Genomic DNA, 21,941 nt, shown 5'->3' with positions numbered 1-21,941 from the left:
ATCTGGACACTGGGAAAGTAAACAGGCTAATGAAGACCACAAGCCATCGTATAAATTTAAGAAGGCCCTGTGAGAGCATTTTCCTGGCAGATTGAATTCTAAATATCCCACTTCTTCTGCTTTTACGGCTCCGCTTCAACAACAGAGTGTCTTAATACAATTTTAAATAATTGAATCTCTTTAATAAAACCTTTTGGGTAACATATGGTGTCGATAAAGCACTGTAGAAGCAAACAAACTCATTTGCATTGTATCATTCCCCTCACCCTATCAGAAAAATGAGACAACTGATAAGGAATTCAGGTCATTAACAATATTGATAATCAAACTGGAATCCATATCTTTTTAATTTCACCTCTTAATAGTCTGGATTTGGCCTCACAGGCTGTGTGTTTTCCAGCAGTCCTACACCAATTAGCATGGTGCTAATTTCTGCTGTTACTCATTGTTTCTGGTATTATACTGGTGAATTATGACTCATTTGTGTGCACAGTTCCAGTGCCAATATATCCCACAATTCTTCATTTTGTTTACTTTTGCAAAAGAATGGATTGCCAAATGATCTACCACAGCTGTTTCCTAACCCTTTTTTGCACCACGGACCGGTTACATGTCAGCCTAAGAATAAACCTTGCTCATAATCCAAAATTTACCTGCCACATTGACTTTTTCTGGATTGTTGGAGCTTGGTGTTGAGCCATTGGTCAGATTATTTCCTGTGCCATTGTAGATGTTGTCAACCTTGGATTCGAGCTTGTCCAGCCTTAACATGATGTTATCTAGCAGTACTGCAAGGGTCTTCTTTAAGTCTGGAATAAATGGGGTCAATTAGAGTCAGGCACAACATTTTCTTTTTTGTTTTAAACTCAACCAATAAATACGGTAGATAGTAAGGATGGGACGAGATTTCGTACCATGAGATCTCGCGGGATTACAACGCCAATGGATTTTACGTCCTTGCGCAGGAGGACATCTATTTTGTTCAGGATGTCTTTTTGTGTTGTTTTGACTCACCCTCGTTCTGAGACTCGCACCGGAGTGAATGTAGCCGATGTTTTAAAGTTATCTGTCACCAATTTAGAGCTTTCTAGATGAAATCATGGAGTCGCTGTTGTGACCGACAACTCATGCAACTTGGAAGCGGTGATAAATGAGGCTGAGTGCACACAACATATTTATATTGGTCTTAAATTTAGCCAGGTATCACGGTTGCCTGTATGCACATGTCAGTCACCACAGTTTATCTTTTTTTTTTTCTTCTCCTCAACAACAGCTGCACTTTTGACATTCAAACGCACAAATATGGAGCAACTAATTGTGGACGTTGTCAGGCACCATAGATGCCTTGATACGGTGGCCCATATTAATGCTATTTGCTCAATGTTTGGCAGAATGAAAGTATTTTTATTTGTTGAACTTTTCAGTAAAAGGAATGAGCTCAGCTGCAGCTGTTATTCCAACAGCGTTGGAAAAACGAGCCTGTAACAAATGTGTTTATGTTCACATTTCAACTTTAGCGCTAGATCGTTCTTTTTCTTGCGCTCTGCTCGGTAAAAAGTTGGAAACTCAAACATTGATATTCAGCATGATTTTATACGAGACATTTTGCAAAAATCTCATCTCATTATCGTGGACTGGATCTCGGGAGACATCTCATGTCGTGGCATTTGTTTTCTGTGATACACACCTATAAAATATGACAAATAAAACTCTGCGTTTAATCCCTTATTGTGTGAAGGCGAAGGCCTTCACACATATGTTATTCTACACCATTCTCTATTATTGTGTGAAGGCGAAGGCCTTCACACATTGATATTGTACTTTATTATTAAACAACTTATTCCTCCCACTTTTTTGACATCTAACTACTCCCACATGCTTCAACCGATTCACCTCGTTCAAACTTTCACACGTTCCAAAAATTCATGGCACGCTTGCCAGTATTTTTCGCGTTCATAACATTTACCGTTTTTAAGTAATTAGCAAATTTGTGCCTTTTATTTCCCCATTCATTCTTAATGGCAATGTCAACCCGAGCCAGTTTCCTGTAGTGGGTTCGATTCCCACATTGGGCGTCATTAATTATTTTACTCTTTATTCTTCCCGCTTATCATTTTCAACGCTTATCATTTGTAACTAACATTCGCATTCAACATTCATTACATTAAGCAATTTCCACCACTTTGATTACGTATTCGCATTCAACAAACACATTCATTACATTAACCAAATTCAACCAGTATGTAGACAGGGACACAATTAGCTCGTGGGAAACACAAGTGATTCCAGTACACGAGCATCTTTCCCGAGTGGTATCAAAACCCGCGTCAGTTCGATTCCCACATTGGGCGTCATTATTTATTTTACTCTTTATCCTTCCCCTTATCATTTTCAACGCTTATCATTTGTACCTTTTTTGTAACATTTGTAACATTTCATTTTTAACGCTTATCATTTGTACCTTTTTGTAACATGTATTTGTAACATTTTCCCATTTATTTCACAATAATTTATTTTCCCTTTCTATTCTTCCCGCTCATCATTTTTAACGCTTAACGTTTGTAAATCAACATCTGCCTTCGCCTTCACACGCAATTTCTTCCGAAATTGCAATTCTAGTTATTATTATTCTCTTTTATTCTCCACACTTTTTTGACACGTTTCATCTTCCACATAATTCATCCGATTCACTCCATTCCACTTTTCACGTATTCCAAATATTCACGCGACGAGCGCTTGTATTTTTCTCGTTCCGAAAATTTTCCGATTCCGCAAAATTCCCAAAATTCCGACAAATTTTTCCCCATTCATTCTTAATGGCACATTCGACATTTCACATTTACGTCGTTCCAATTTGAAATTCACATCATTCAGCACATTCTAATCACATTCGGAAGGATTCTCGACATTCCCAAAATTCCCAAATTCGAAAATTTCACGTTTTCACGTTAAAAATTCCGACAAATTTTCACAAAATTTCGTTTTTCACCTCTAACTTCTACATTTTTCAACCGATTCAACTCGTTCCAACTTTCAACTGTTCATCTTTTGCCTACCTATTCCACAACGTCCCACTTACCAAAAGCTTCACATCTTTTATTTTGAAATTCAACCAAAATTCTCTAAAATTTCGTTTTTCTACTCTAATTTCTACATTTTTCAACCGATTCAACCCATTCCAACTTTCAACTGTTCATTATTTTTCTACTGATTCCACAACTTCCCACTTACCAAAAGCTTCACATCTTTTATTTTGAAATTCCCACCCAATTCCTTTTCCCTTCTCATTTCTACATTTTTCAACCGATTCAACCCATTCCAACTTTCAACTGTTCATCATTTTTCTACCTATTCCACAACTTCCCACTTACCAAAAACTTCACATCTTTTATTTTGAAATTCACACCCAATTTCCTTTTCCCTTCTCATTTCTACATTTTTCAACCGATTCAACCCATTCCAACTTTCAACTGTTCACTATTTTTCTACCGATTCCACAACTTCCCACTTACCAAAAGCTTCACGTCTTTTATTTTGAAATTCACACCCAATTCCTTTTCCCTTCTCATTTCTACATTTTTCAACCGATTCAACCCATTCCAACTTTCAACTGTTCATCATTTTTCTACCTATTCCACAACTTCCCACTTACCAAAAACTTCACATCTTTTATTTTGAAATTCACACCCAATTTCCTTTCCCCTTCTCATTTCTACATTTTTCAACCGATTCAACCCATTCCAACTTTCAACTGTTCATTATTTTTCTACCGATTCCACAACTTCCCACTTACCAAAAGCTTCACGTCTTTTATTTTGAAATTCACACCCAATTCCTTTTCCCTTCTCATTTCTACATTTTTCAACCGATTCAACCCATTCGAACTTTCAACTGTTCATCATTTTTCTACCTATTCCACAACTTCCCACTTACCAAAAACTTCACATCTTTTATTTTGAAATTCACACCCAATTTCCTTTTCCCTTCTCATTTCTACATTTTTCAACCGATTCAACCCATTCCAACTTTCAACTGTTCATCATTTTTCTACCTATTCCACAACTTCCCACTTACCAAAAACTTCACATCTTTTATTTTGAAATTCAACCAAAATTCTCTCAAATTCCGTTTTTGTACTCTAATTTCTACATTTTTCAACCGATTCAACCCATTCCAACTTTCAACTGTTCATCATTTTTCTACCTATTCCACAACTTCCCAAATACTTCACATCTTTTATTTTGAAATTCACACCCAATTCCCTTTTCCCTTCTCATTTCTACATTTTTCAACCGATTCAACCCATTCCAACTTTCAACTGTTCATCATTTTTCTACCTATTCCACAACTTCCCACTTACCAAAAACTTCACATCTTTTATTTTGAAATTCACACTCAATTCCCTTTTCCCTTCTCCTTTCTACATTTTTCAACCGATTCAACCCATTCCAACTTTCAACTGTTCATCATTTTTCTACCTATTCCACAACTTCCCACTTACCAAAAACTTCACATCTTTTATTTTGAAATTCACACCCAATTCCCTTTTCCCTTCTCATTTCTACATTTTTCAACCGATTCAACCCATTCCAACTTTCAACTGTTCATCATTTTTCTACCTATTCCACAACTTCCCACTTACCAAAAACTTCACATCTTTTATTTTGAAATTCACACCCAATTCCCTTTTCCCTTCTCATTTCTACATTTTTCAACCGATTCAACCCATTCCAACTTTCAACTGTTCATCATTTTTCGACCTATTCCACAACTTCCCAAAACCTTCACATCTTTTATTTTGAAATTCACACCCAATTCCTTTTTCCCTTCTCATTTCTACATTTTTCAACCGATTCAACCCATTCCAACTTTCAACTGTTCATCATTTTTCTACCTATTCCACAACTTCCCACTTACCAAAAACTTCACATCTTTTATTTTGAAATTCACCACAAATTCTCCAAATATTCTACATTTCTCAAGTAATTCAACACGTTTCAACATCGTTCGGCAGCATTCCCCGAAGAAGTTATTCATACATTTCGCCTTCACACGCAATTTCTCCAGAAATTGCAAAATTCTAGTTATTGTGTGAAGGCGAAGGCCTTCACACATATGTTATTCTACACCATTCTCTATTATTGTGTGAAGGCGAAGGCCTTCACACATTGATATTGTACTTTATTATTAAACAACTTATTCCTCCCACTTTTTTGACATCTAACTACTCCCACATGCTTCAACCGATTCACCTCGTTCAACCTTTCACACGTTCCAAAAATTCATGGCACGCTTGCCAGTATTTTTCGCGTTCATAACATTTACCGTTTTTAAGTAATTAGCAAATTTGTGCCTTTTATTTCCCCATTCATTCTTAATGGCAATGTCAACCCGAGCCAGTTTCCTGTAGTGGGTTCGATTCCCACATTGGGCGTCATTAATTATTTTACTCTTTATTCTTCCCGCTTATCATTTTCAACGCTTATCATTTGTAACTAACATTCGCATTCAACATTCATTACATTAAGCAATTTCCACCACTTTGATTACGTATTCGCATTCAACAAACACATTCATTACATTAACCAATTGCAACCACGACATAGTAAGGGACTCAATTAGCTCGTGGGAAACACAAGTGATTCCAGTACACGAGCATCATTCCCGAGTGGTATCAAAACCCGCGTCAGTTCGATTCCCACATTGGGCGTCATTATTTATTTTACTCTTTATCCTTCCCGGTTATCATTTTCAACGGTTATCATTTGTAACTTTTGTCATTCGCATTCAACATTCATTACATTAAGCAATTTCCACCACTTTGATTACGCATTCGCATTCAACAAACACATTCATTACATTAACCAAATTCAACCAGCAAGAAGGAAGGATCCTCGTTAGCTCAGTCGGAAACACAATGGAAATGTCAACCTGCGCCAGTTTCCTGTAGTGGGTTCGATTCCCACATTGGGAGTCATAAATTATTTTACTCTTTATTCTTCCCCCTTATCATTTTCAACGCTTATCATTTGTACCTTTTTTGTAACATTTGTAACGTTTCATTTTTAACGCTTATCATTTGTACCTTTTTGTAACATGTATTTGTAACATTTTCCCATTTATTTCACAATTATCTATTTTCCCTTTGTATTCTTCCCGCTCATCATTTTTAACGCTTAACGTTTGTAACTTAACATCTGCCTTCGCCTTCACACGCAATTTCTTCCGAAATTGCAATTCTAGTTGTGTGAAGGCGAAGGCCTTCACACATTGTTATTCTACTTTATTATTATTATTTTTTTTATTGTGTGAAGGCGAAGGCCTTCACACATTGATATTGTACTTTATTATTAAACAACTTATTCCTCCCACTTTTTTGACATCTAACTACTCCCACATGCTTCAACCGATTCACCTCGTTCAACCTTTCACACGTTCCAAAAATTCATGGCACGCTTGCCAGTATTTTTCGCGTTCATAACATTTACCGTTTTTAAGTAATTAGCAAATTTGTGCCTTTTATTTCCCCATTCATTCTTAATGGCAATGTCAACCCGAGCCAGTTTCCTGTAGTGGGTTCGATTCCCACATTGGGCGTCATTAATTATTTTACTCTTTATTCTTCCCGCTTATCATTTTCAACGCTTATCATTTGTAACTAACATTCGCATTCAACATTCATTACATTAAGCAATTTCCACCACTTTGATTACGTATTCGCATTCAACAAACACATTCATTACATTAACCAATTGCAACCACGACATAGTAAGGGACTCAATTAGCTCGTGGGAAACACAAGTGATTCCAGTACACGAGCATCATTCCCGAGTGGTATCAAAACCCGCGTCAGTTCGATTCCCACATTGGGCGTCATTATTTATTTTACTCTTTATCCTTCCCGGTTATCATTTTCAACGGTTATCATTTGTAACTTTTGTCATTCGCATTCAACATTCATTACATTAAGCAATTTCCACCACTTTGATTACGCATTCGCATTCAACAAACGCATTCATTACATTAACCAAATTCAACCAGCAAGAAGGAAGGATCCTCATTAGCTCAGTCGGAAACACAATGGAAATGTCAACCCGAGCCAGTTTCCTGTAGTGGGTTCGATTCCCACATTGGGAGTCATAAATTATTTTACTCTTTATTCTTCCCCCTTATCATTTTCAACGCTTATCATTTGTACCTTTTTTGTAACATTTGTAACGTTTCATTTTTAACGCTTATCATTTGTACCTTTTTGTAACATGTATTTGTAACATTTTCCCATTTATTTCACAATTATCTATTTTCCCTTTGTATTCTTCCCGCTCATCATTTTTAACGCTTAACGTTTGTAACTTAACATCTGCCTTCGCCTTCACACGCAATTTCTTCCGAAATTGCAATTCTAGTTCTTATTATTAAACAACTTATTCCTCCCACTTTTTTGACATCTAACTACTCCCACATGCTTCAACCGATTCACCTCGTTCAAACTTTCACACGTTCCAAAAATTCATGGCAAGCTTGCCACCTTTTTCCCCCTTCATAACATTTACCGTTTTTAAGTAATTAGCAAATTTGTGCCTTTTATTTCCCCATTCATTCTTAATGGCAATGTCAACCCGAGCCAGTTTCCTGTAGTGGGTTCGATTCCCACATTGGGCGTCATTAATTATTCTACTCTTTATTCTTCCCGCTTATCATTTTCAACGCTTATCATTTGTAACTAACATTCGCATTCAACATTCATTACATTAAGCAATTTCCACCACTTTGATTACGTATTCGCATTCAACAAACACATTCATTACATTAACCAATTTCAACCACGACATAGTAAGGGACTCAATTAGCTCGTGGGAAACACAAGTGATTCCAGTACACGAGCATCATTCCCGAGTGGTATCAAAACCCGCGTCAGTTCGATTCCCACATTGGGCGTCATTATTTATTTTACTCTTTATCCTTCACGGTTATCATTTTCAACGGTTATCATTTGTAACTTTTGTCATTCGCATTCAACATTCATTACATTAAGCAATTTCCACCACTTTGATTACGCATTCGCATTCAACAAACACATTCATTACATTAACCAAATTCAACCAGCAAGAAGGAAGGATCCTCATTAGCTCAGTCGGAAACACAATGGAAATGTCAACCCGAGCCAGTTTCCTGTAGTGGGTTCGATTCCCACATTGGGAGTCATAATTTATTTTACTCTTTATTCTTCCCCCTTATCATTTTCAACGCTTATCATTTGTACCTTTTTTGTAACATTTGTAACGTTTCATTTTTAACGCTTATCATTTGTACCTTTTTGTAACATGTATTTGTAACATTTTCCCATTTATTTCACAATTATCTATTTTCCCTTTGTATTCTTCCCGCTCATCATTTTTAACGCTTAACGTTTGTAACTTAACATCTGCCTTCGCCTTCACACGCAATTTCTTCCGAAATTGCAATTCTAGTTATTTTTTTTATTGTGTGAAGGCGAAGGCCTTCACACATTGTTATTCTACTTTATTATTATTATTTTTTTTATTCTTATTATTAAACAACTTATTCCTCCCACCTTTTTGACATCTAACTACTCCCACATGCTTCAACCGATTCACCTCGTTCAAACTTTCACACGTTCCAAAAATTCATGGCAAGCTTGCCACCTTTTTTCCCCTTCATAACATTTACCGTTTTTAAGTAATTAGCAAATTTGTGCCTTTTATTTCCCCATTCATTCTTAATGGCAATGTCAACCCGAGCCAGTTTCCTGTAGTGGGTTCGATTCCCACATTGGGCGTCATTAATTATTCTACTCTTTATTCTTCCCGCTTATCATTTTCAACGCTTATCATTTGTAACTAACATTCGCATTCAACATTCATTACATTAAGCAATTTCCACCACTTTGATTACGTATTCGCATTCAACAAACACATACATTACATTAACCAATTTCAACAACTCCATAGTAAGGGACTCAATTAGCTCGTGGGAAACACAAGTGATTCCAGTACACGAGCATCATTCCCGAGTGGTATCAAAACCCGCGTCAGTTCGATTCCCACATTGGGCGTCATTATTTATTTTACTCTTTATCCTTCCCGGTTATCATTTTCAACGGTTATCATTTGTAACTTTTGTCATTCGCATTCAACATTCATTACATTAAGCAATTTCCACCACTTTGATTACGCATTCGCATTCAACAAACACATTCATTACATTAACCAAATTCAACCGTCACTGAGGTAGGAACCTGATTAGCTCAGTTGGAAACACAATGGCAATGTCAACCTGCGCCAGTTTCCCGTAGTGGGTTCGATTCCCACTTTGGGCGTCATAAAGTATTTTACTCTTTATTCTTCCCCCTTATCATTTGTACCTTTTTTGGAACATTTGTAACATTTCATTTTTAACGTTTATCATTTGTACCTTTTTGTAACATGTATTTGTAACATTTTCCCATTTATTTCACAATAATTTATTTTCCCTTTTCATTCTTCCCGCTTATCATTTTTAACGCTTAACGTTTGTAAATTAACATCTGCCTTCGCCTTCACACGCAATTTCTTCCGAAATTGCAATTCTAGTTCTTATTGTGTGAAGGCGAAGGCCTTCACACATTGTTATTCTACTTTATTGTGTGAAGGCGAAGGCCTTCACACATTGATATTCTACTTTATTGTGTGAAGGCGAAGGCCTTCACACATTGTTATTCTACTTTATTGTGTGAAGGCGAAGGCCTTCACACATTGATATTGTACTTTATTATTAAACAACTTATTCCTCCCACTTTTTTGACATCTAACTACTCCCACATGCTTCAACCGGTTCACCTCGTTCAAACTTTCACACGTTCCAAAAATTCATGGCACGCTTGCCAGTATTTTTCGCGTTCATAACATTTACCGTTTTTAAGTAATTAGCAAATTTGTGCCTTTTATTTCCCCATTCATTCTTAATGGCAATGTCAACCCGAGCCAGTTTCCTGTAGTGGGTTCGATTCCCACATTGGGCGTCATTAATTATTTTACTCTTTATTCTTCCCGCTTATCATTTTCAACGCTTATCATTTGTAACTAACATTCGCATTCAACATTCATTACATTAAGCAATTTCCACCACTTTGATTACGTATTCGCATTCAACAAACACATTCATTACATTAACCAAATTCAACCAGTATGTAGACAGGGACACAATTAGCTCGTGGGAAACACAAGTGATTCCAGTACACGAGCATCTTTCCCGAGTGGTATCAAAACCCGCGTCAGTTCGATTCCCACATTGGGCGTCATTATTTATTTTACTCTTTATCCTTCCCCTTATCATTTTCAACGCTTATCATTTGTACCTTTTTTGTAACATTTGTAACATTTCATTTTTAACGCTTATCATTTGTACCTTTTTGTAACATGTATTTGTAACATTTTCCCATTTATTTCACAATAATTTATTTTCCCTTTCTATTCTTCCCGCTCATCATTTTTAACGCTTAACGTTTGTAAATCAACATCTGCCTTCGCCTTCACACGCAATTTCTTCCGAAATTGCAATTCTAGTTATTATTATTAAACAACTTATTCCTCCCACTTTTTTGCCATCTAACTAGTCCCACATGCTTCAACCGATTCACCTCGTTCAAACTTTCACACGTTCCAAAAATTCATGTCACGCTTGCCGCCTTTTTTCCCGTTCATAACATTTACCGTTTTTAAGTAATTAGCAAATTTGTGCCTTTTATTTCCCCATTCATTCTTAATGGCAATGTCAACCCGAGCCAGTTTCCTGTAGTGGGTTCGATTCCCACATTGGGCGTCATTAATTATTTTACTCTTTATTCTTCCCGCTTATCATTTTCAACGCTTATCATTTGTAACTAACATTCGCATTCAACATTCATTACATTAAGCAATTTCCACCACTTTGATTACGTATTCGCATTCAACAAACACATTCATTACATTAACCAAATTCAACCAGTATGTAGACAGGGACACAATTAGCTCGTGGGAAACACAAGTGATTCCAGTACACGAGTATCTTTCCCGAGTGGTATCAAAACCCGCGTCAGTTCGATTCCCACATTGGGCGTCATTATTTATTTTACTCTTTATCCTTCCCCTTATCATTTTCAACGCTTATCATTTGTACCTTTTTTGTAACATTTGTAACATTTCATTTTTAACGCTTATCATTTGTACCTTTTTGTAACATGTATTTGTAACATTTTCCCATTTATTTCACAATTATTTCTTTCCCTTTTCATTCTTCCCGCTCATCATTTTTAACGCTTAACGTTTCTAAATTAACATCTGCCTTCGCCTTCACACGCAATTTCTTCCGAAATTGCAATTCTAGTTATTATTAAACAACTTATTCCTCCCACTTTTTTGACATCCAACTACTCCCACATGCTTCAACCAATTCACCTCGTTCAAACTTTCACACGTTCCAAAAATTCATGGCAAGCTTGCCACCTTTTTTCCCCTTCATAACATTTACCGTTTTTAAGTAATTAGCAAATTTGTGCCTTTTATTTCCCCATTCATTCTTAATGGCAATGTCAACCCGAGCCAGTTTCCTGTAGTGGGTTCGATTCCCACATTGGGCGTCATTAATTATTTTACTCTTTATTCTTCCCGCTTATCATTTTCAACGCTTATCTTTGTAACTAACATTCGCATTCAACATTCATTACATTAAGCAATTTCCACCACTTTGATTACGTATTCGCATTCAACAAACACATACATTACATTAACCAATTTCAACCACTACATAGTAAGGGACTCAATTAGCTCGTGGGAAACACAAGTGATTCCAGTACACGAGCATCATTCCCGAGTGGTATCAAAACCCGCATCAGTTCGATTCCCACATTGGGCGTCATTATTTATTTTACTCTTTATCCTTCCCGGTTATCATTTTCAACGGTTATCATTTGTAACTTTTGTCATTCGCATTCAACATTCATTACATTAAGCAATTTCCACCACTTTGATTACGCATTCGCATTCAACAAACACATTCATTACATTAACCAAATTCAACCGTCACTGAGGTAGGAACCTGATTAGCTCAGTTGGAAACACAATGGCAATGTCAACCTGCGCCAGTTTCCCGTAGTGGGTTCGATTCCCACTTTGGGCGTCATAAATTATTTTACTCTTTATTCTTCCCCCTTGTCATTTGTACCTTTTTTGTAACATTTGTAACATTTCATTTTTAACGTTTATCATTTGTACCTTTTTGTAACATGTATTTGTAACATTTTCCCATTTATTTCACAATAATTTATTTTCCCTTTTCATTCTTCCCGCTTATCATTTTTAACGCTTAACGTTTGTAAATTAACATCTGCCTTCGCCTTCACACGCAATTTCTTCCGAAATTGCAATTCTAGTTGTGTGAAGGCGAAGGCCTTCACACATTGATATTGTACTTTATTATTAAACAACTTATTCCTCCCACTTTTTTGACATCTAACTACTCCCACATGCTTCAACCGATTCACCTCGTTCAACCTTTCACACGTTCCAAAAATTCATGGCACGCTTGCCAGTATTTTTCGCGTTCATAACATTTACCGTTTTTAAGTAATTAGCAAATTTGTGCCTTTTATTTCCCCATTCATTCTTAATGGCAATGTCAACCCGAGCCAGTTTCCTGTAGTGGGTTCGATTCCCACATTGGGCGTCATTAATTATTTTACTCTTTATTCTTCCCGCTTATCATTTTCAACGCTTATCATTTGTAACTAACATTCGCATTCAACATTCATTACATTAAGCAATTTCCACCACTTTGATTACGTATTCGCATTCAACAAACACATTCATTACATTAACCAATTGCAACCACGACATAGTAAGGGACTCAATTAGCTCGTGGGAAACACAAGTGATTCCAGTACATGAGCATCATTCCCGAGTGGTATCAAAACCCGCGTCAGTTCGATTCCCACATTGGGCGTCATTATTTATTTTACTCTTTATCCTTCCCGGTTATCATTTTCAACGGTTATCATTTGTAACTTTTGTCATTCGCATCCAACATTCATTACATTAAGCAATTTCCACCACTTTGATTACGCATTCGCATTCAACAAACACATTCATTACATTAACCAAATTCAACCAGCAAGAAGGAAGGATCCTCATTAGCTCAGTCGGAAACACAATGGAAATGTCAACCCGAGCCAGTTTCCTGTAGTGGGTTCGATTCCCACATTGGGAGTCATAAATTATTTTACTCTTTATTCTTCCCCCTTATCATTTTCAACGCTTATCATTTATACCTTTTTTGTAACATTTGTAACGTTTCATTTTTAACGCTTATCATTTGTACCTTTTTGTAACATGTATTTGTAACATTTTCCCATTTATTTCACAATTATCTATTTTCCCTTTGTATTCTTCCCGCTCATCATTTTTAACGCTTAACGTTTGTAACTTAACATCTGCCTTCGCCTTCACACGCAATTTCTTCCGAAATTGCAATTCTAGTTGTGTGAAGGCGAAGGCCTTCACACATATGTTATTCTACACCATTCTCTATTATTATTGTGTGAAGGCGAAGGCCTTCACACATTGATATTGTACTTTATTATTAAACAACTTATTCCTCCCACTTTTTTGACATCTAACTACTCCCACATGCTTCAACCCATTCACCTCGTTCAAACTTTCACACGTTCCAAAAATTCATGGCACGCTTGCCAGTATTTTTCGCGTTCATAACATTTACCGTTTTTAAGTAATTAGCAAATTTGTGCCTTTTATTTCCCCATTCATTCTTAATGGCAATGTCAACCCGAGCCAGTTTCCTGTAGTGGGTTCGATTCCCACATTGGGCGTCATTAATTATTTTACTCTTTATTCTTCCCGCTTATCATTTTCAACGCTTATCATTTGTAACTAACATTCGCATTCAACATTCATTACATTAAGCAATTTCCACCACTTTGATTACGTATTCGCATGCAACAAACACATTCATTACATTAACCAATTTCAACCAGTATGTAGACAGGGACACAATTAGCTCGTGGGAAACACAAGTGATTCCAGTACACGAGCATCTTTCCCGAGTGGTATCAAAACCCGCGTCAGTTCGATTCCCACGTTGGGCGTCATTATTTATTTTACTCTTTATCCTTCCCGGTTATCATTTTCAACGGTTATCATTTGTAACTTTTGTCATTCGCATTCAACATTCATTACATTAAGCAATTTCCACCACTTTGATTACGCATTCGCACTCAACAAACACATTCATTACATTAACCAGATTCAACCAGCATGAAGGAAGAAGCCTCATTAGCTCAGTCGGAAACACAATGGCAATGTCAACCCGAGCCAGTGTCCTGTAGTGGGTTCGATTCCCACATTGGGCATCATAAATTATTTTACCCTTCATTCTTCCCCTTATCATTTTCAACGCTTATCATTTGTACCTTTTTTGTAACATTTGTAACATTTCATTTTTAACGCTTATCATTTGTACCTTTTTGTAACATGTATTTGTAACATTTTCCCATTTATTTCACAATTATTTCTTGCCCTTTTCATTCTTCCCGCTCATCATTTTTAACGCTTGACGTTTGTAAATTAACATCTGCCTTCGCCTTCACACGCAATTTCTTCCGAAATTGCAATTCTAGTTATTGTGTGAAGGCGAAGGCCTTCACACATATGTTATTCTACACCATTCTCTATTATTGTGTGAAGGCGAAGGCCTTCACACATTGTTATTCTACTTTATTATTATTTTTATTAAACAACTTATTCCTCCCACTTTTTTGACATCTAACTACTCCCACATGCTTCAACCGATTCACCTCGTTCAAACTTTCACACGTTCCAAAAATTCATGGCAAGCTTGCCACCTTTTTTCCCCTTCATAACATTTACCGTTTTTAAGTAATTAGCAAATTTGTGCCTTTTATTTCCCCATTCATTCTTAATGGCAATGTCAACCCGAGCCAGTTTCCTGTAGTGGGTTCGATTCCCACATTGGGCGTCATTAATTATTTTACTCTTTATTCTTCCCGCTTATCATTTTCAACGCTTATCATTTGTAACTAACATTCGCATTCAACATTCATTACATTAAGCAATTTCCACCACTTTGATTACGTATTCGCATTCAACAAACACATACATTACATTAACCAATTTCAACCACTACATAGTAAGGGACTCAATTAGCTCGTGGGAAACACAAGTGATTCCAGTACACGAGCATCATTCCCGAGTGGTATCAAAACCCGCGTCAGTTCGATTCCCACATTGGGCGTCATTATTTATTTTACTCTTTATCCTTCCCGGTTATCATTTTCAACGGTTATCATTTGTAACTTTTGTCATTCGCATTCAACATTCATTACATTAAGCAATTTCCACCACTTTGATTACGCATTCGCATTCAACAAACACATTCATTACATTAACCAGATTCAACCAGCATGAAGGAAGAAGCCTCATTAGCTCAGTCGGAAACACAATGGCAATGTCAACCCGAGCCAGTGTCTGTAGTGGGTTCAATTCCCACATTGGGAGTCATAAATTACTTTACTCTTTATTCTTCCCCCTTATCATTTTCAACGCTTATCATTTGTACCTTTTTTGTAACATTTGTAACGTTTCATTTTTAACGCTTATCATTTGTACCTTTTTGTAACATGTATTTGTAACATTTTCCCATTTATTTCACAATTATCTATTTGCCCTTTGTATTCTTCCCGCTCATCATTTTTAACGCTTAACGTTTGTAACTTAACATCTGCCTTCGCCTTCACACGCAATTTCTTCCGAAATTGCAATTCTAGTTGTGTGAAGGCGAAGGCCTTCACACATATGTTATTCTACACCATTCTCTATTATTATTATTATTATTATTATTCTCTTTTATTCTCCACACTTTTTTGTCCACTTTCATCTTCCACATAATTCATCCGATTCACTCCATTCCACTTTCCACGTATTCCAAATATTCACGCGATGAGCGCTTCCATTTTTCTCGTTCCGAAAATTTTCCGATTCCGCAAAATTCCCAGAATTCCGACAAATTTTTCCCCATCCATTCTTAATGGCACATTCGACATTTCACAAAATTTCGTTTTTCACCTCTAACTTCTACTTTTTTCAACCGATTCAACCCATTCCAACTTTCAACTGTTCATCTTTTGCCTACCTATTCCACAACTTCCCACTTACCAAAAATTCCAAATTTTCAAATTTGAAATTCAACCAAAATTCTCTCAAATTCCGTTTTTCTACTCTAATTTCTACATTTTTCAACCGATTCAACCCATTCCAACTTTCAACTGTTCATCTTTTGCCTACCTATTCCACAACTTCCCACTTACCAAAAATTCCAAATTTTCAAATTTGAAATTCAACCAAAATTCTCCAAAATTCAGTTTTTCCACTCTAATTTCTACATTTTTCAACCGATTCAACCCATTCCAACTTTCAACTGTTCATCTTTTGCCTACCTATTCCACAACTTCCCACTTACCAAAAATTCCGAACTTTCACGTTTGAAATTCAACCAAATTCTCCAAAATTTCGTTTTTCCACTCTAATTTCTACATTTTTCGACCGATTCAACCCATTCCACATTTATTCCCTTTATTCATCTTATGCTTACCACATTCACTCCCATTCACCCCCACTTCCACTATGCTTACACAATTCAACCCTTGACCCCCAATTCCAGTGTGGCGGCCATCTTGGATGACCCTGAAGTGCCACCAATGAACCCAGAATGAACCGGAAGTGCCCCAAATCAAACCGAAAGTGACCCCAAATAGACCGGAAGTGACCTCAGGTAAACCGGAAGTGACCCCAAATCAAACCGGAAGTGACCCCAAATTTACCGGAAGTGACCTTTTTAGACCGGAAATGACCCCTAATAAACCGGAAGTGACCTCAGACGAACCGGAAGTGACCCAAATTAAACCGGAAGTGACCCAAATAAACCGGAAGTGACCCCAAATAGACCGGAAGTGACCCCAAATAGACCGGAAGTGACCTCTGGTAAACCGGAAGTGACCCCAAATCAAACCGGAAGTGACCCCAAATGAACTGGAAGTGACCTTTTTAGACCGGAAATGACCCCAAATAAACCGGAAGTGACCTCAGCTAAACCGGAAGTGGCCTGTTTTAAACCGGAAGTGACCCAAATAAACCGGAAGTGACCCAAATTAGACCGGAAATGACCCGAATCAAGCCGGAAGTGACCTTATTTCAACACTAAGTGCCCCAAATAGCTACATTTGCGCTAACGTCTTCGTTTTTTGTCCGATTTAACCCGTTTCAACATTTTTACCCCAAAAGTGAACCTCCTGAGGCTGTTTTTTTTTGTTTTGTTCGGAATTTAGAAAGATTTTGGCGCAATTGCTTTTTTTTATTTTCCCCTTCATTCTCTATGGGGATTCAACATTTGCTCTAACTTCTACATTTTTTAACTGATTCAACCCGTTCCAACTTTCAACTGTACATCTTTTGCCTACCTATTCCACAATTTCCCACTTACCAAAAATTCGAAATTTGAAATTCAACCAAATTCTCCCAAATTTCGTTTTTTACTCTAATTTCTACATTTTTCAACCCATTCCAACTTTCAGCTGTTCATCTTTTGCCTACCTATTCCACAACTTCCCACTTACCAAATATTCCAAACTTTCAATTTTGAAATTCACCACAAATTCTCCAAATATTCTACATTTCTCAAGTAATTCAACACGTTTCAACATCGTTCGGCAGCATTCCCCGAAAAAGTTATTCATACATTTCGCCTTCACACGCAATTTCTCCAGAAATTGCAAAATTCTAGTTATTATTATTATTCTCTTTTATTCTCCACACTTTTTTGTCCCGCTTCTTCTTCCACAAAATTCATCCGATTCACTCCATTCCACTTTTCACGTATTCCAAATATTCACGACATGAGCGCTTGTATTTTTCTCGTTCCGAAAATGTTCAGATTCCGCAAAATTCCCCAAATTCCGACAAATTTTTCCCCATTCATTCTTAATGGCACATTCGACATTTCACATTTACGTCGTTCCAATTTGAAATTCACATCATTCAGCACATTCTAATCACATTCGGAGGGATTCTCGACATTCCCAAAATTCCCAAATTCAAAAATTTCACGTTTTCACGTTAAAAATTCCGACAAATTTTCACAAAATTTCGTTTTTCAGCTCTAACTTCTACATTTTTCAACCGATTCAACTCGTTCCAACTTTCAACTGTTCATCTTTTGCCTACCTATTCCACAACGTCCCACTTACCAAAAACTTCACATCTTTTATTTTGAAATTCAACCAAAATTCTCTAAAATTTCGTTTTTCTACTCTAATTTCTACATTTTTCAACCGATTCAACCCATTCCAACTTTCAACTGTTCATCATTTTTCTACCTATTCCACAACTTCCCACTTACCAAAAGCTTCACATCTTTTATTTTGAAATTCACACCCAATTCCTTTTCCCTTCTCATTTCTACATTTTTCAACCGATTCAACCCATTCCAACTTTCAACTGTTCATCATTTTTCTACCTATTCCACAACTTCCCACTTACCAAAAACTTCACATCTTTTATTTTGAAATTCACACCCAATTTCCTCTTCCCTTCTCATTTCTACATTTTTCAACCGATTCAACCCATTCCAACTTTCAACTGTTCATTATTTTTCTACCGATTCCACAACTTCCCACTTACCAAAAGCTTCACATCTTTTATTTTGAAATTCACACCCAATTCCTTTTCCCTTCTCATTTCTACATTTTTCAACCGATTCAACCCATTCCAACTTTCAACTGTTCATCATTTTTCTACCTATTCCACAACTTCCCACTTACCAAAAACTTCACGTCTTTTATTTTGAAATTCACACCCAATTTCCTTTTCCCTTCTCATTTCTACATTTTTCAACCGATTCAACCCATTCCAACTTTCAACTGTTCATCATTTTTCTACCTATTCCACAACTTCCCACTTACCAAAAACTTCACATCTTTTATTTTGAAATTCACACCCAATTTCCTTTTCCCTTCTCATTTCTACATTTTTCAACCGATTCAACCCATTCCAACTTTCAACTGTTCATCATTTTTCTACCTATTCCACAACTTCCCACTTACCAAAAACTTCACATCTTTTATTTTGAAATTCACACCCAATTCCCTTTTCCCTTCTCATTTCTACAGTTTTCAACCGATTCAACCCATTCCAACTTTCAACTGTTCATCATTTTTCTACCTATTCCACAACTTCCCACTTACCAAAAACTTCACATCTTTTATTTTGAAATTCACACCCAATTCCCTTTTCCCTTCTCATTTCTACATTTTTCAACCGATTCAACCCATTCCAACTTTCAACTGTTCATCATTTTTCCACCTATTCCACAACTTCCCAAAACCTTCACATCTTTTATTTTGAAATTCACACCCAATTCCTTTTTCCCTTCTCATTTCTACATTTTTCAACCGATTCAACCCATTCCAACTTTCAACTGTTCATCATTTTTCGACCTATTCCACAACTTCCCACTTACCAAAAACTTCACATCTTTTATTTTGAAATTCGCCACAAATTCTCCAAATATTCTACATTTCTCAAGTAATTCAACACGTTTCAACATCGTTCGGCAGCATTCCCCGAAGAAGTTATTCATACATTTCGCCTTCACACGCAATTTCTCCAGAAATTGCAAAATTCTAGTTATTATTATTCTTCTATTTTATTCTCCACACTTTTTTGACACGTTTCAGCTTCCACATAATTCATCCGATTCACTCCATTCCACTTTTCACGTATTCCAAATATTCACGCGACGAGCGCTTCCATTTTTCTCGTTCCGAAAATTTTCCGTTTCCGCAAAATTCCCCAAATTCCGACAAATTTTTCCCCATTCATTCTTAATGGCACATTCGACATTTCACATTTACGTCGTTCCAATTTGAAATTCACATCATTCAGCACATTCTAATCACATTCGGAAGGATTCTCGACATTCCCAAAATTCCCAAATTCGAAAATTTCACGTTTTCACGTTAAAAATTCCGACAAATTTCCACAAAATTTCGTTTTTCAGCTCTAACTTCTACATTTTTCAACCGATTCAACTCGTTCCAACTTTCAACTGTTCATCTTTTGCCTACCTATTCCACAACGTCCCACTTACCAAAAACTTCACATCTTTTATTTTGAAATTCAACCAAAATTCTCTAAAATTTCGTTTTTCTACTCTAATTTCTACATTTTTCAACCGATTCAACCCATTCCAACTTTCAACTGTTCATTATTTTTCTACCGATTCCACAACTTCCCACTTACCAAAAGCTTCACATCTTTTATTTTGAAATTCACACCCAATTCCTTTTCCCTTCTCATTTCTACATTTTTCAACCGATTCAACCCATTCCAACTTTCAACTGTTCATCATTTTTCTACCTATTCCACAACTTCCCACTTACCAAAAACTTCACATCTTTTATTTTGAAATTCACACCCAATTTCCTTTTCCCTTCTCATTTCTACATTTTTCAACCGATTCAACCCATTCCAACTTTCAACTGTTCATCATTTTTCTACCTATTCCACAACTTCCCACTTACCAAAAACTTCACATCTTTTATTTTGAAATTCAACCAAAATTCTTTCAAATTCCGTTTTTGTACTCTAATTTCTACATTTTTCAACCGATTCAACCCATTCCAACTTTCAACTGTTCATCATTTTTCTACCTATTCCACAACTTCCCAAAAACATCACATCTTTTATTTTGAAATTCACACCCAATTCCTTTTTCCCTTCTCATTTCTACATTTTTCAACCGATTCAACCCATTCCAACTTTCAACTGTTCATCATTTTTCTACCTATTCCACAACTTCCCACTTACCAAAAACTTCACATCTTTTATTTTGAAATTCACACCCAATTCCCTTTTCCCTTCTCATTTCTACATTTTTCAACCGATTCAATCCATTCCAACTTTCAACTGTTCATCATTTTTCTACCTATTCCACAACTTCCCACTTACCAAAAACTTCACATCTTTTATTTTGAAATTCACACTCAATTCCCTTTTCCCTTCTCATTTCTACATTTTTCAACCGATTCAACCCATTCCAACTTTCAACTGTTCATCATTTTTCTACCTATTCCACAACTTCCCACTTACAGAAAACTTCACATCTTTTATTTTGAAATTCACACCCAATTCCCTTTTCCCTTCTCATTTCTACATTTTTCAACCGATTCAACCCATTCCAACTTTCAACTGTTCATCATTTTTCGACCTATTCCACAACTTCCCAAAACCTTCACATCTTTTATTTTGAAATTCACACCCAATTCCTTTTTCCCTTCTCATTTCTACATTTTTCAACCGATTCAACCCATTCCAACTTTCAACTGTTCATCATTTTTCGACCTATTCCACAACTTCCCACTTACCAAAAACTTGACATCTTTTATTTTGAAATTCGCCACAAATTCTCCAAATATTCTACATTTCTCAAGTAATTCAACACGTTTCAACATCGTTCGGCAGCATTCCCTGAAGAAGTTATTCATACATTTCGCCTTCACACGCAATTTCTCCAGAAATTGCAAAATTCTAGTTATTATTATTCTTCTATTTTATTCTCCACACTTTTTCGACACGTTTCATCTTCCACATAATTCATCCGATTCACTCCATTCCACTTTTCACGTATTCCAAATATTCACGCGACGAGCGCTTCCATTTTTCTCGTTCCGAAAATTTACCGATTCCGCAAAATTCCCAAAATTCCGACAAATTTTTCCCCATTCATTCTTAATGGCACATTCTACATTTCACATTTACGTCGTTCCAATTTCAAATTCACATCATTCAACACATTCTAATCACATTCGGAAGGATTCT

At 36.4% G+C, this 21,941-nt stretch overlaps 1 protein-coding gene across 1 annotated transcript in view; it reads right to left on the bottom strand.

Annotated features, from left to right (window-relative positions):
• The window catches only part of mgat5 (alpha-1,6-mannosylglycoprotein 6-beta-N-acetylglucosaminyltransferase), a 60,522-nt gene that overhangs the window by 26,298 nt on the left and 12,283 nt on the right, over window positions 1–21,941 (bottom strand). The window contains exon 3 of the mRNA XM_061297618.1: window positions 654–809. Within this exon, the coding sequence (XP_061153602.1) occupies window positions 654–809 (156 nt within the window). The remainder of the gene's footprint in view (window positions 1–653; window positions 810–21,941) is intronic.

This window comes from Syngnathus typhle, linkage group LG2, assembly GCF_033458585.1.
Source record: "Syngnathus typhle isolate RoL2023-S1 ecotype Sweden linkage group LG2, RoL_Styp_1.0, whole genome shotgun sequence".
NCBI classification, from domain to species: Eukaryota; Metazoa; Chordata; class Actinopteri; order Syngnathiformes; family Syngnathidae; genus Syngnathus; species Syngnathus typhle.
This window is presented reverse-complemented; position numbering and strand designations above follow the sequence as displayed.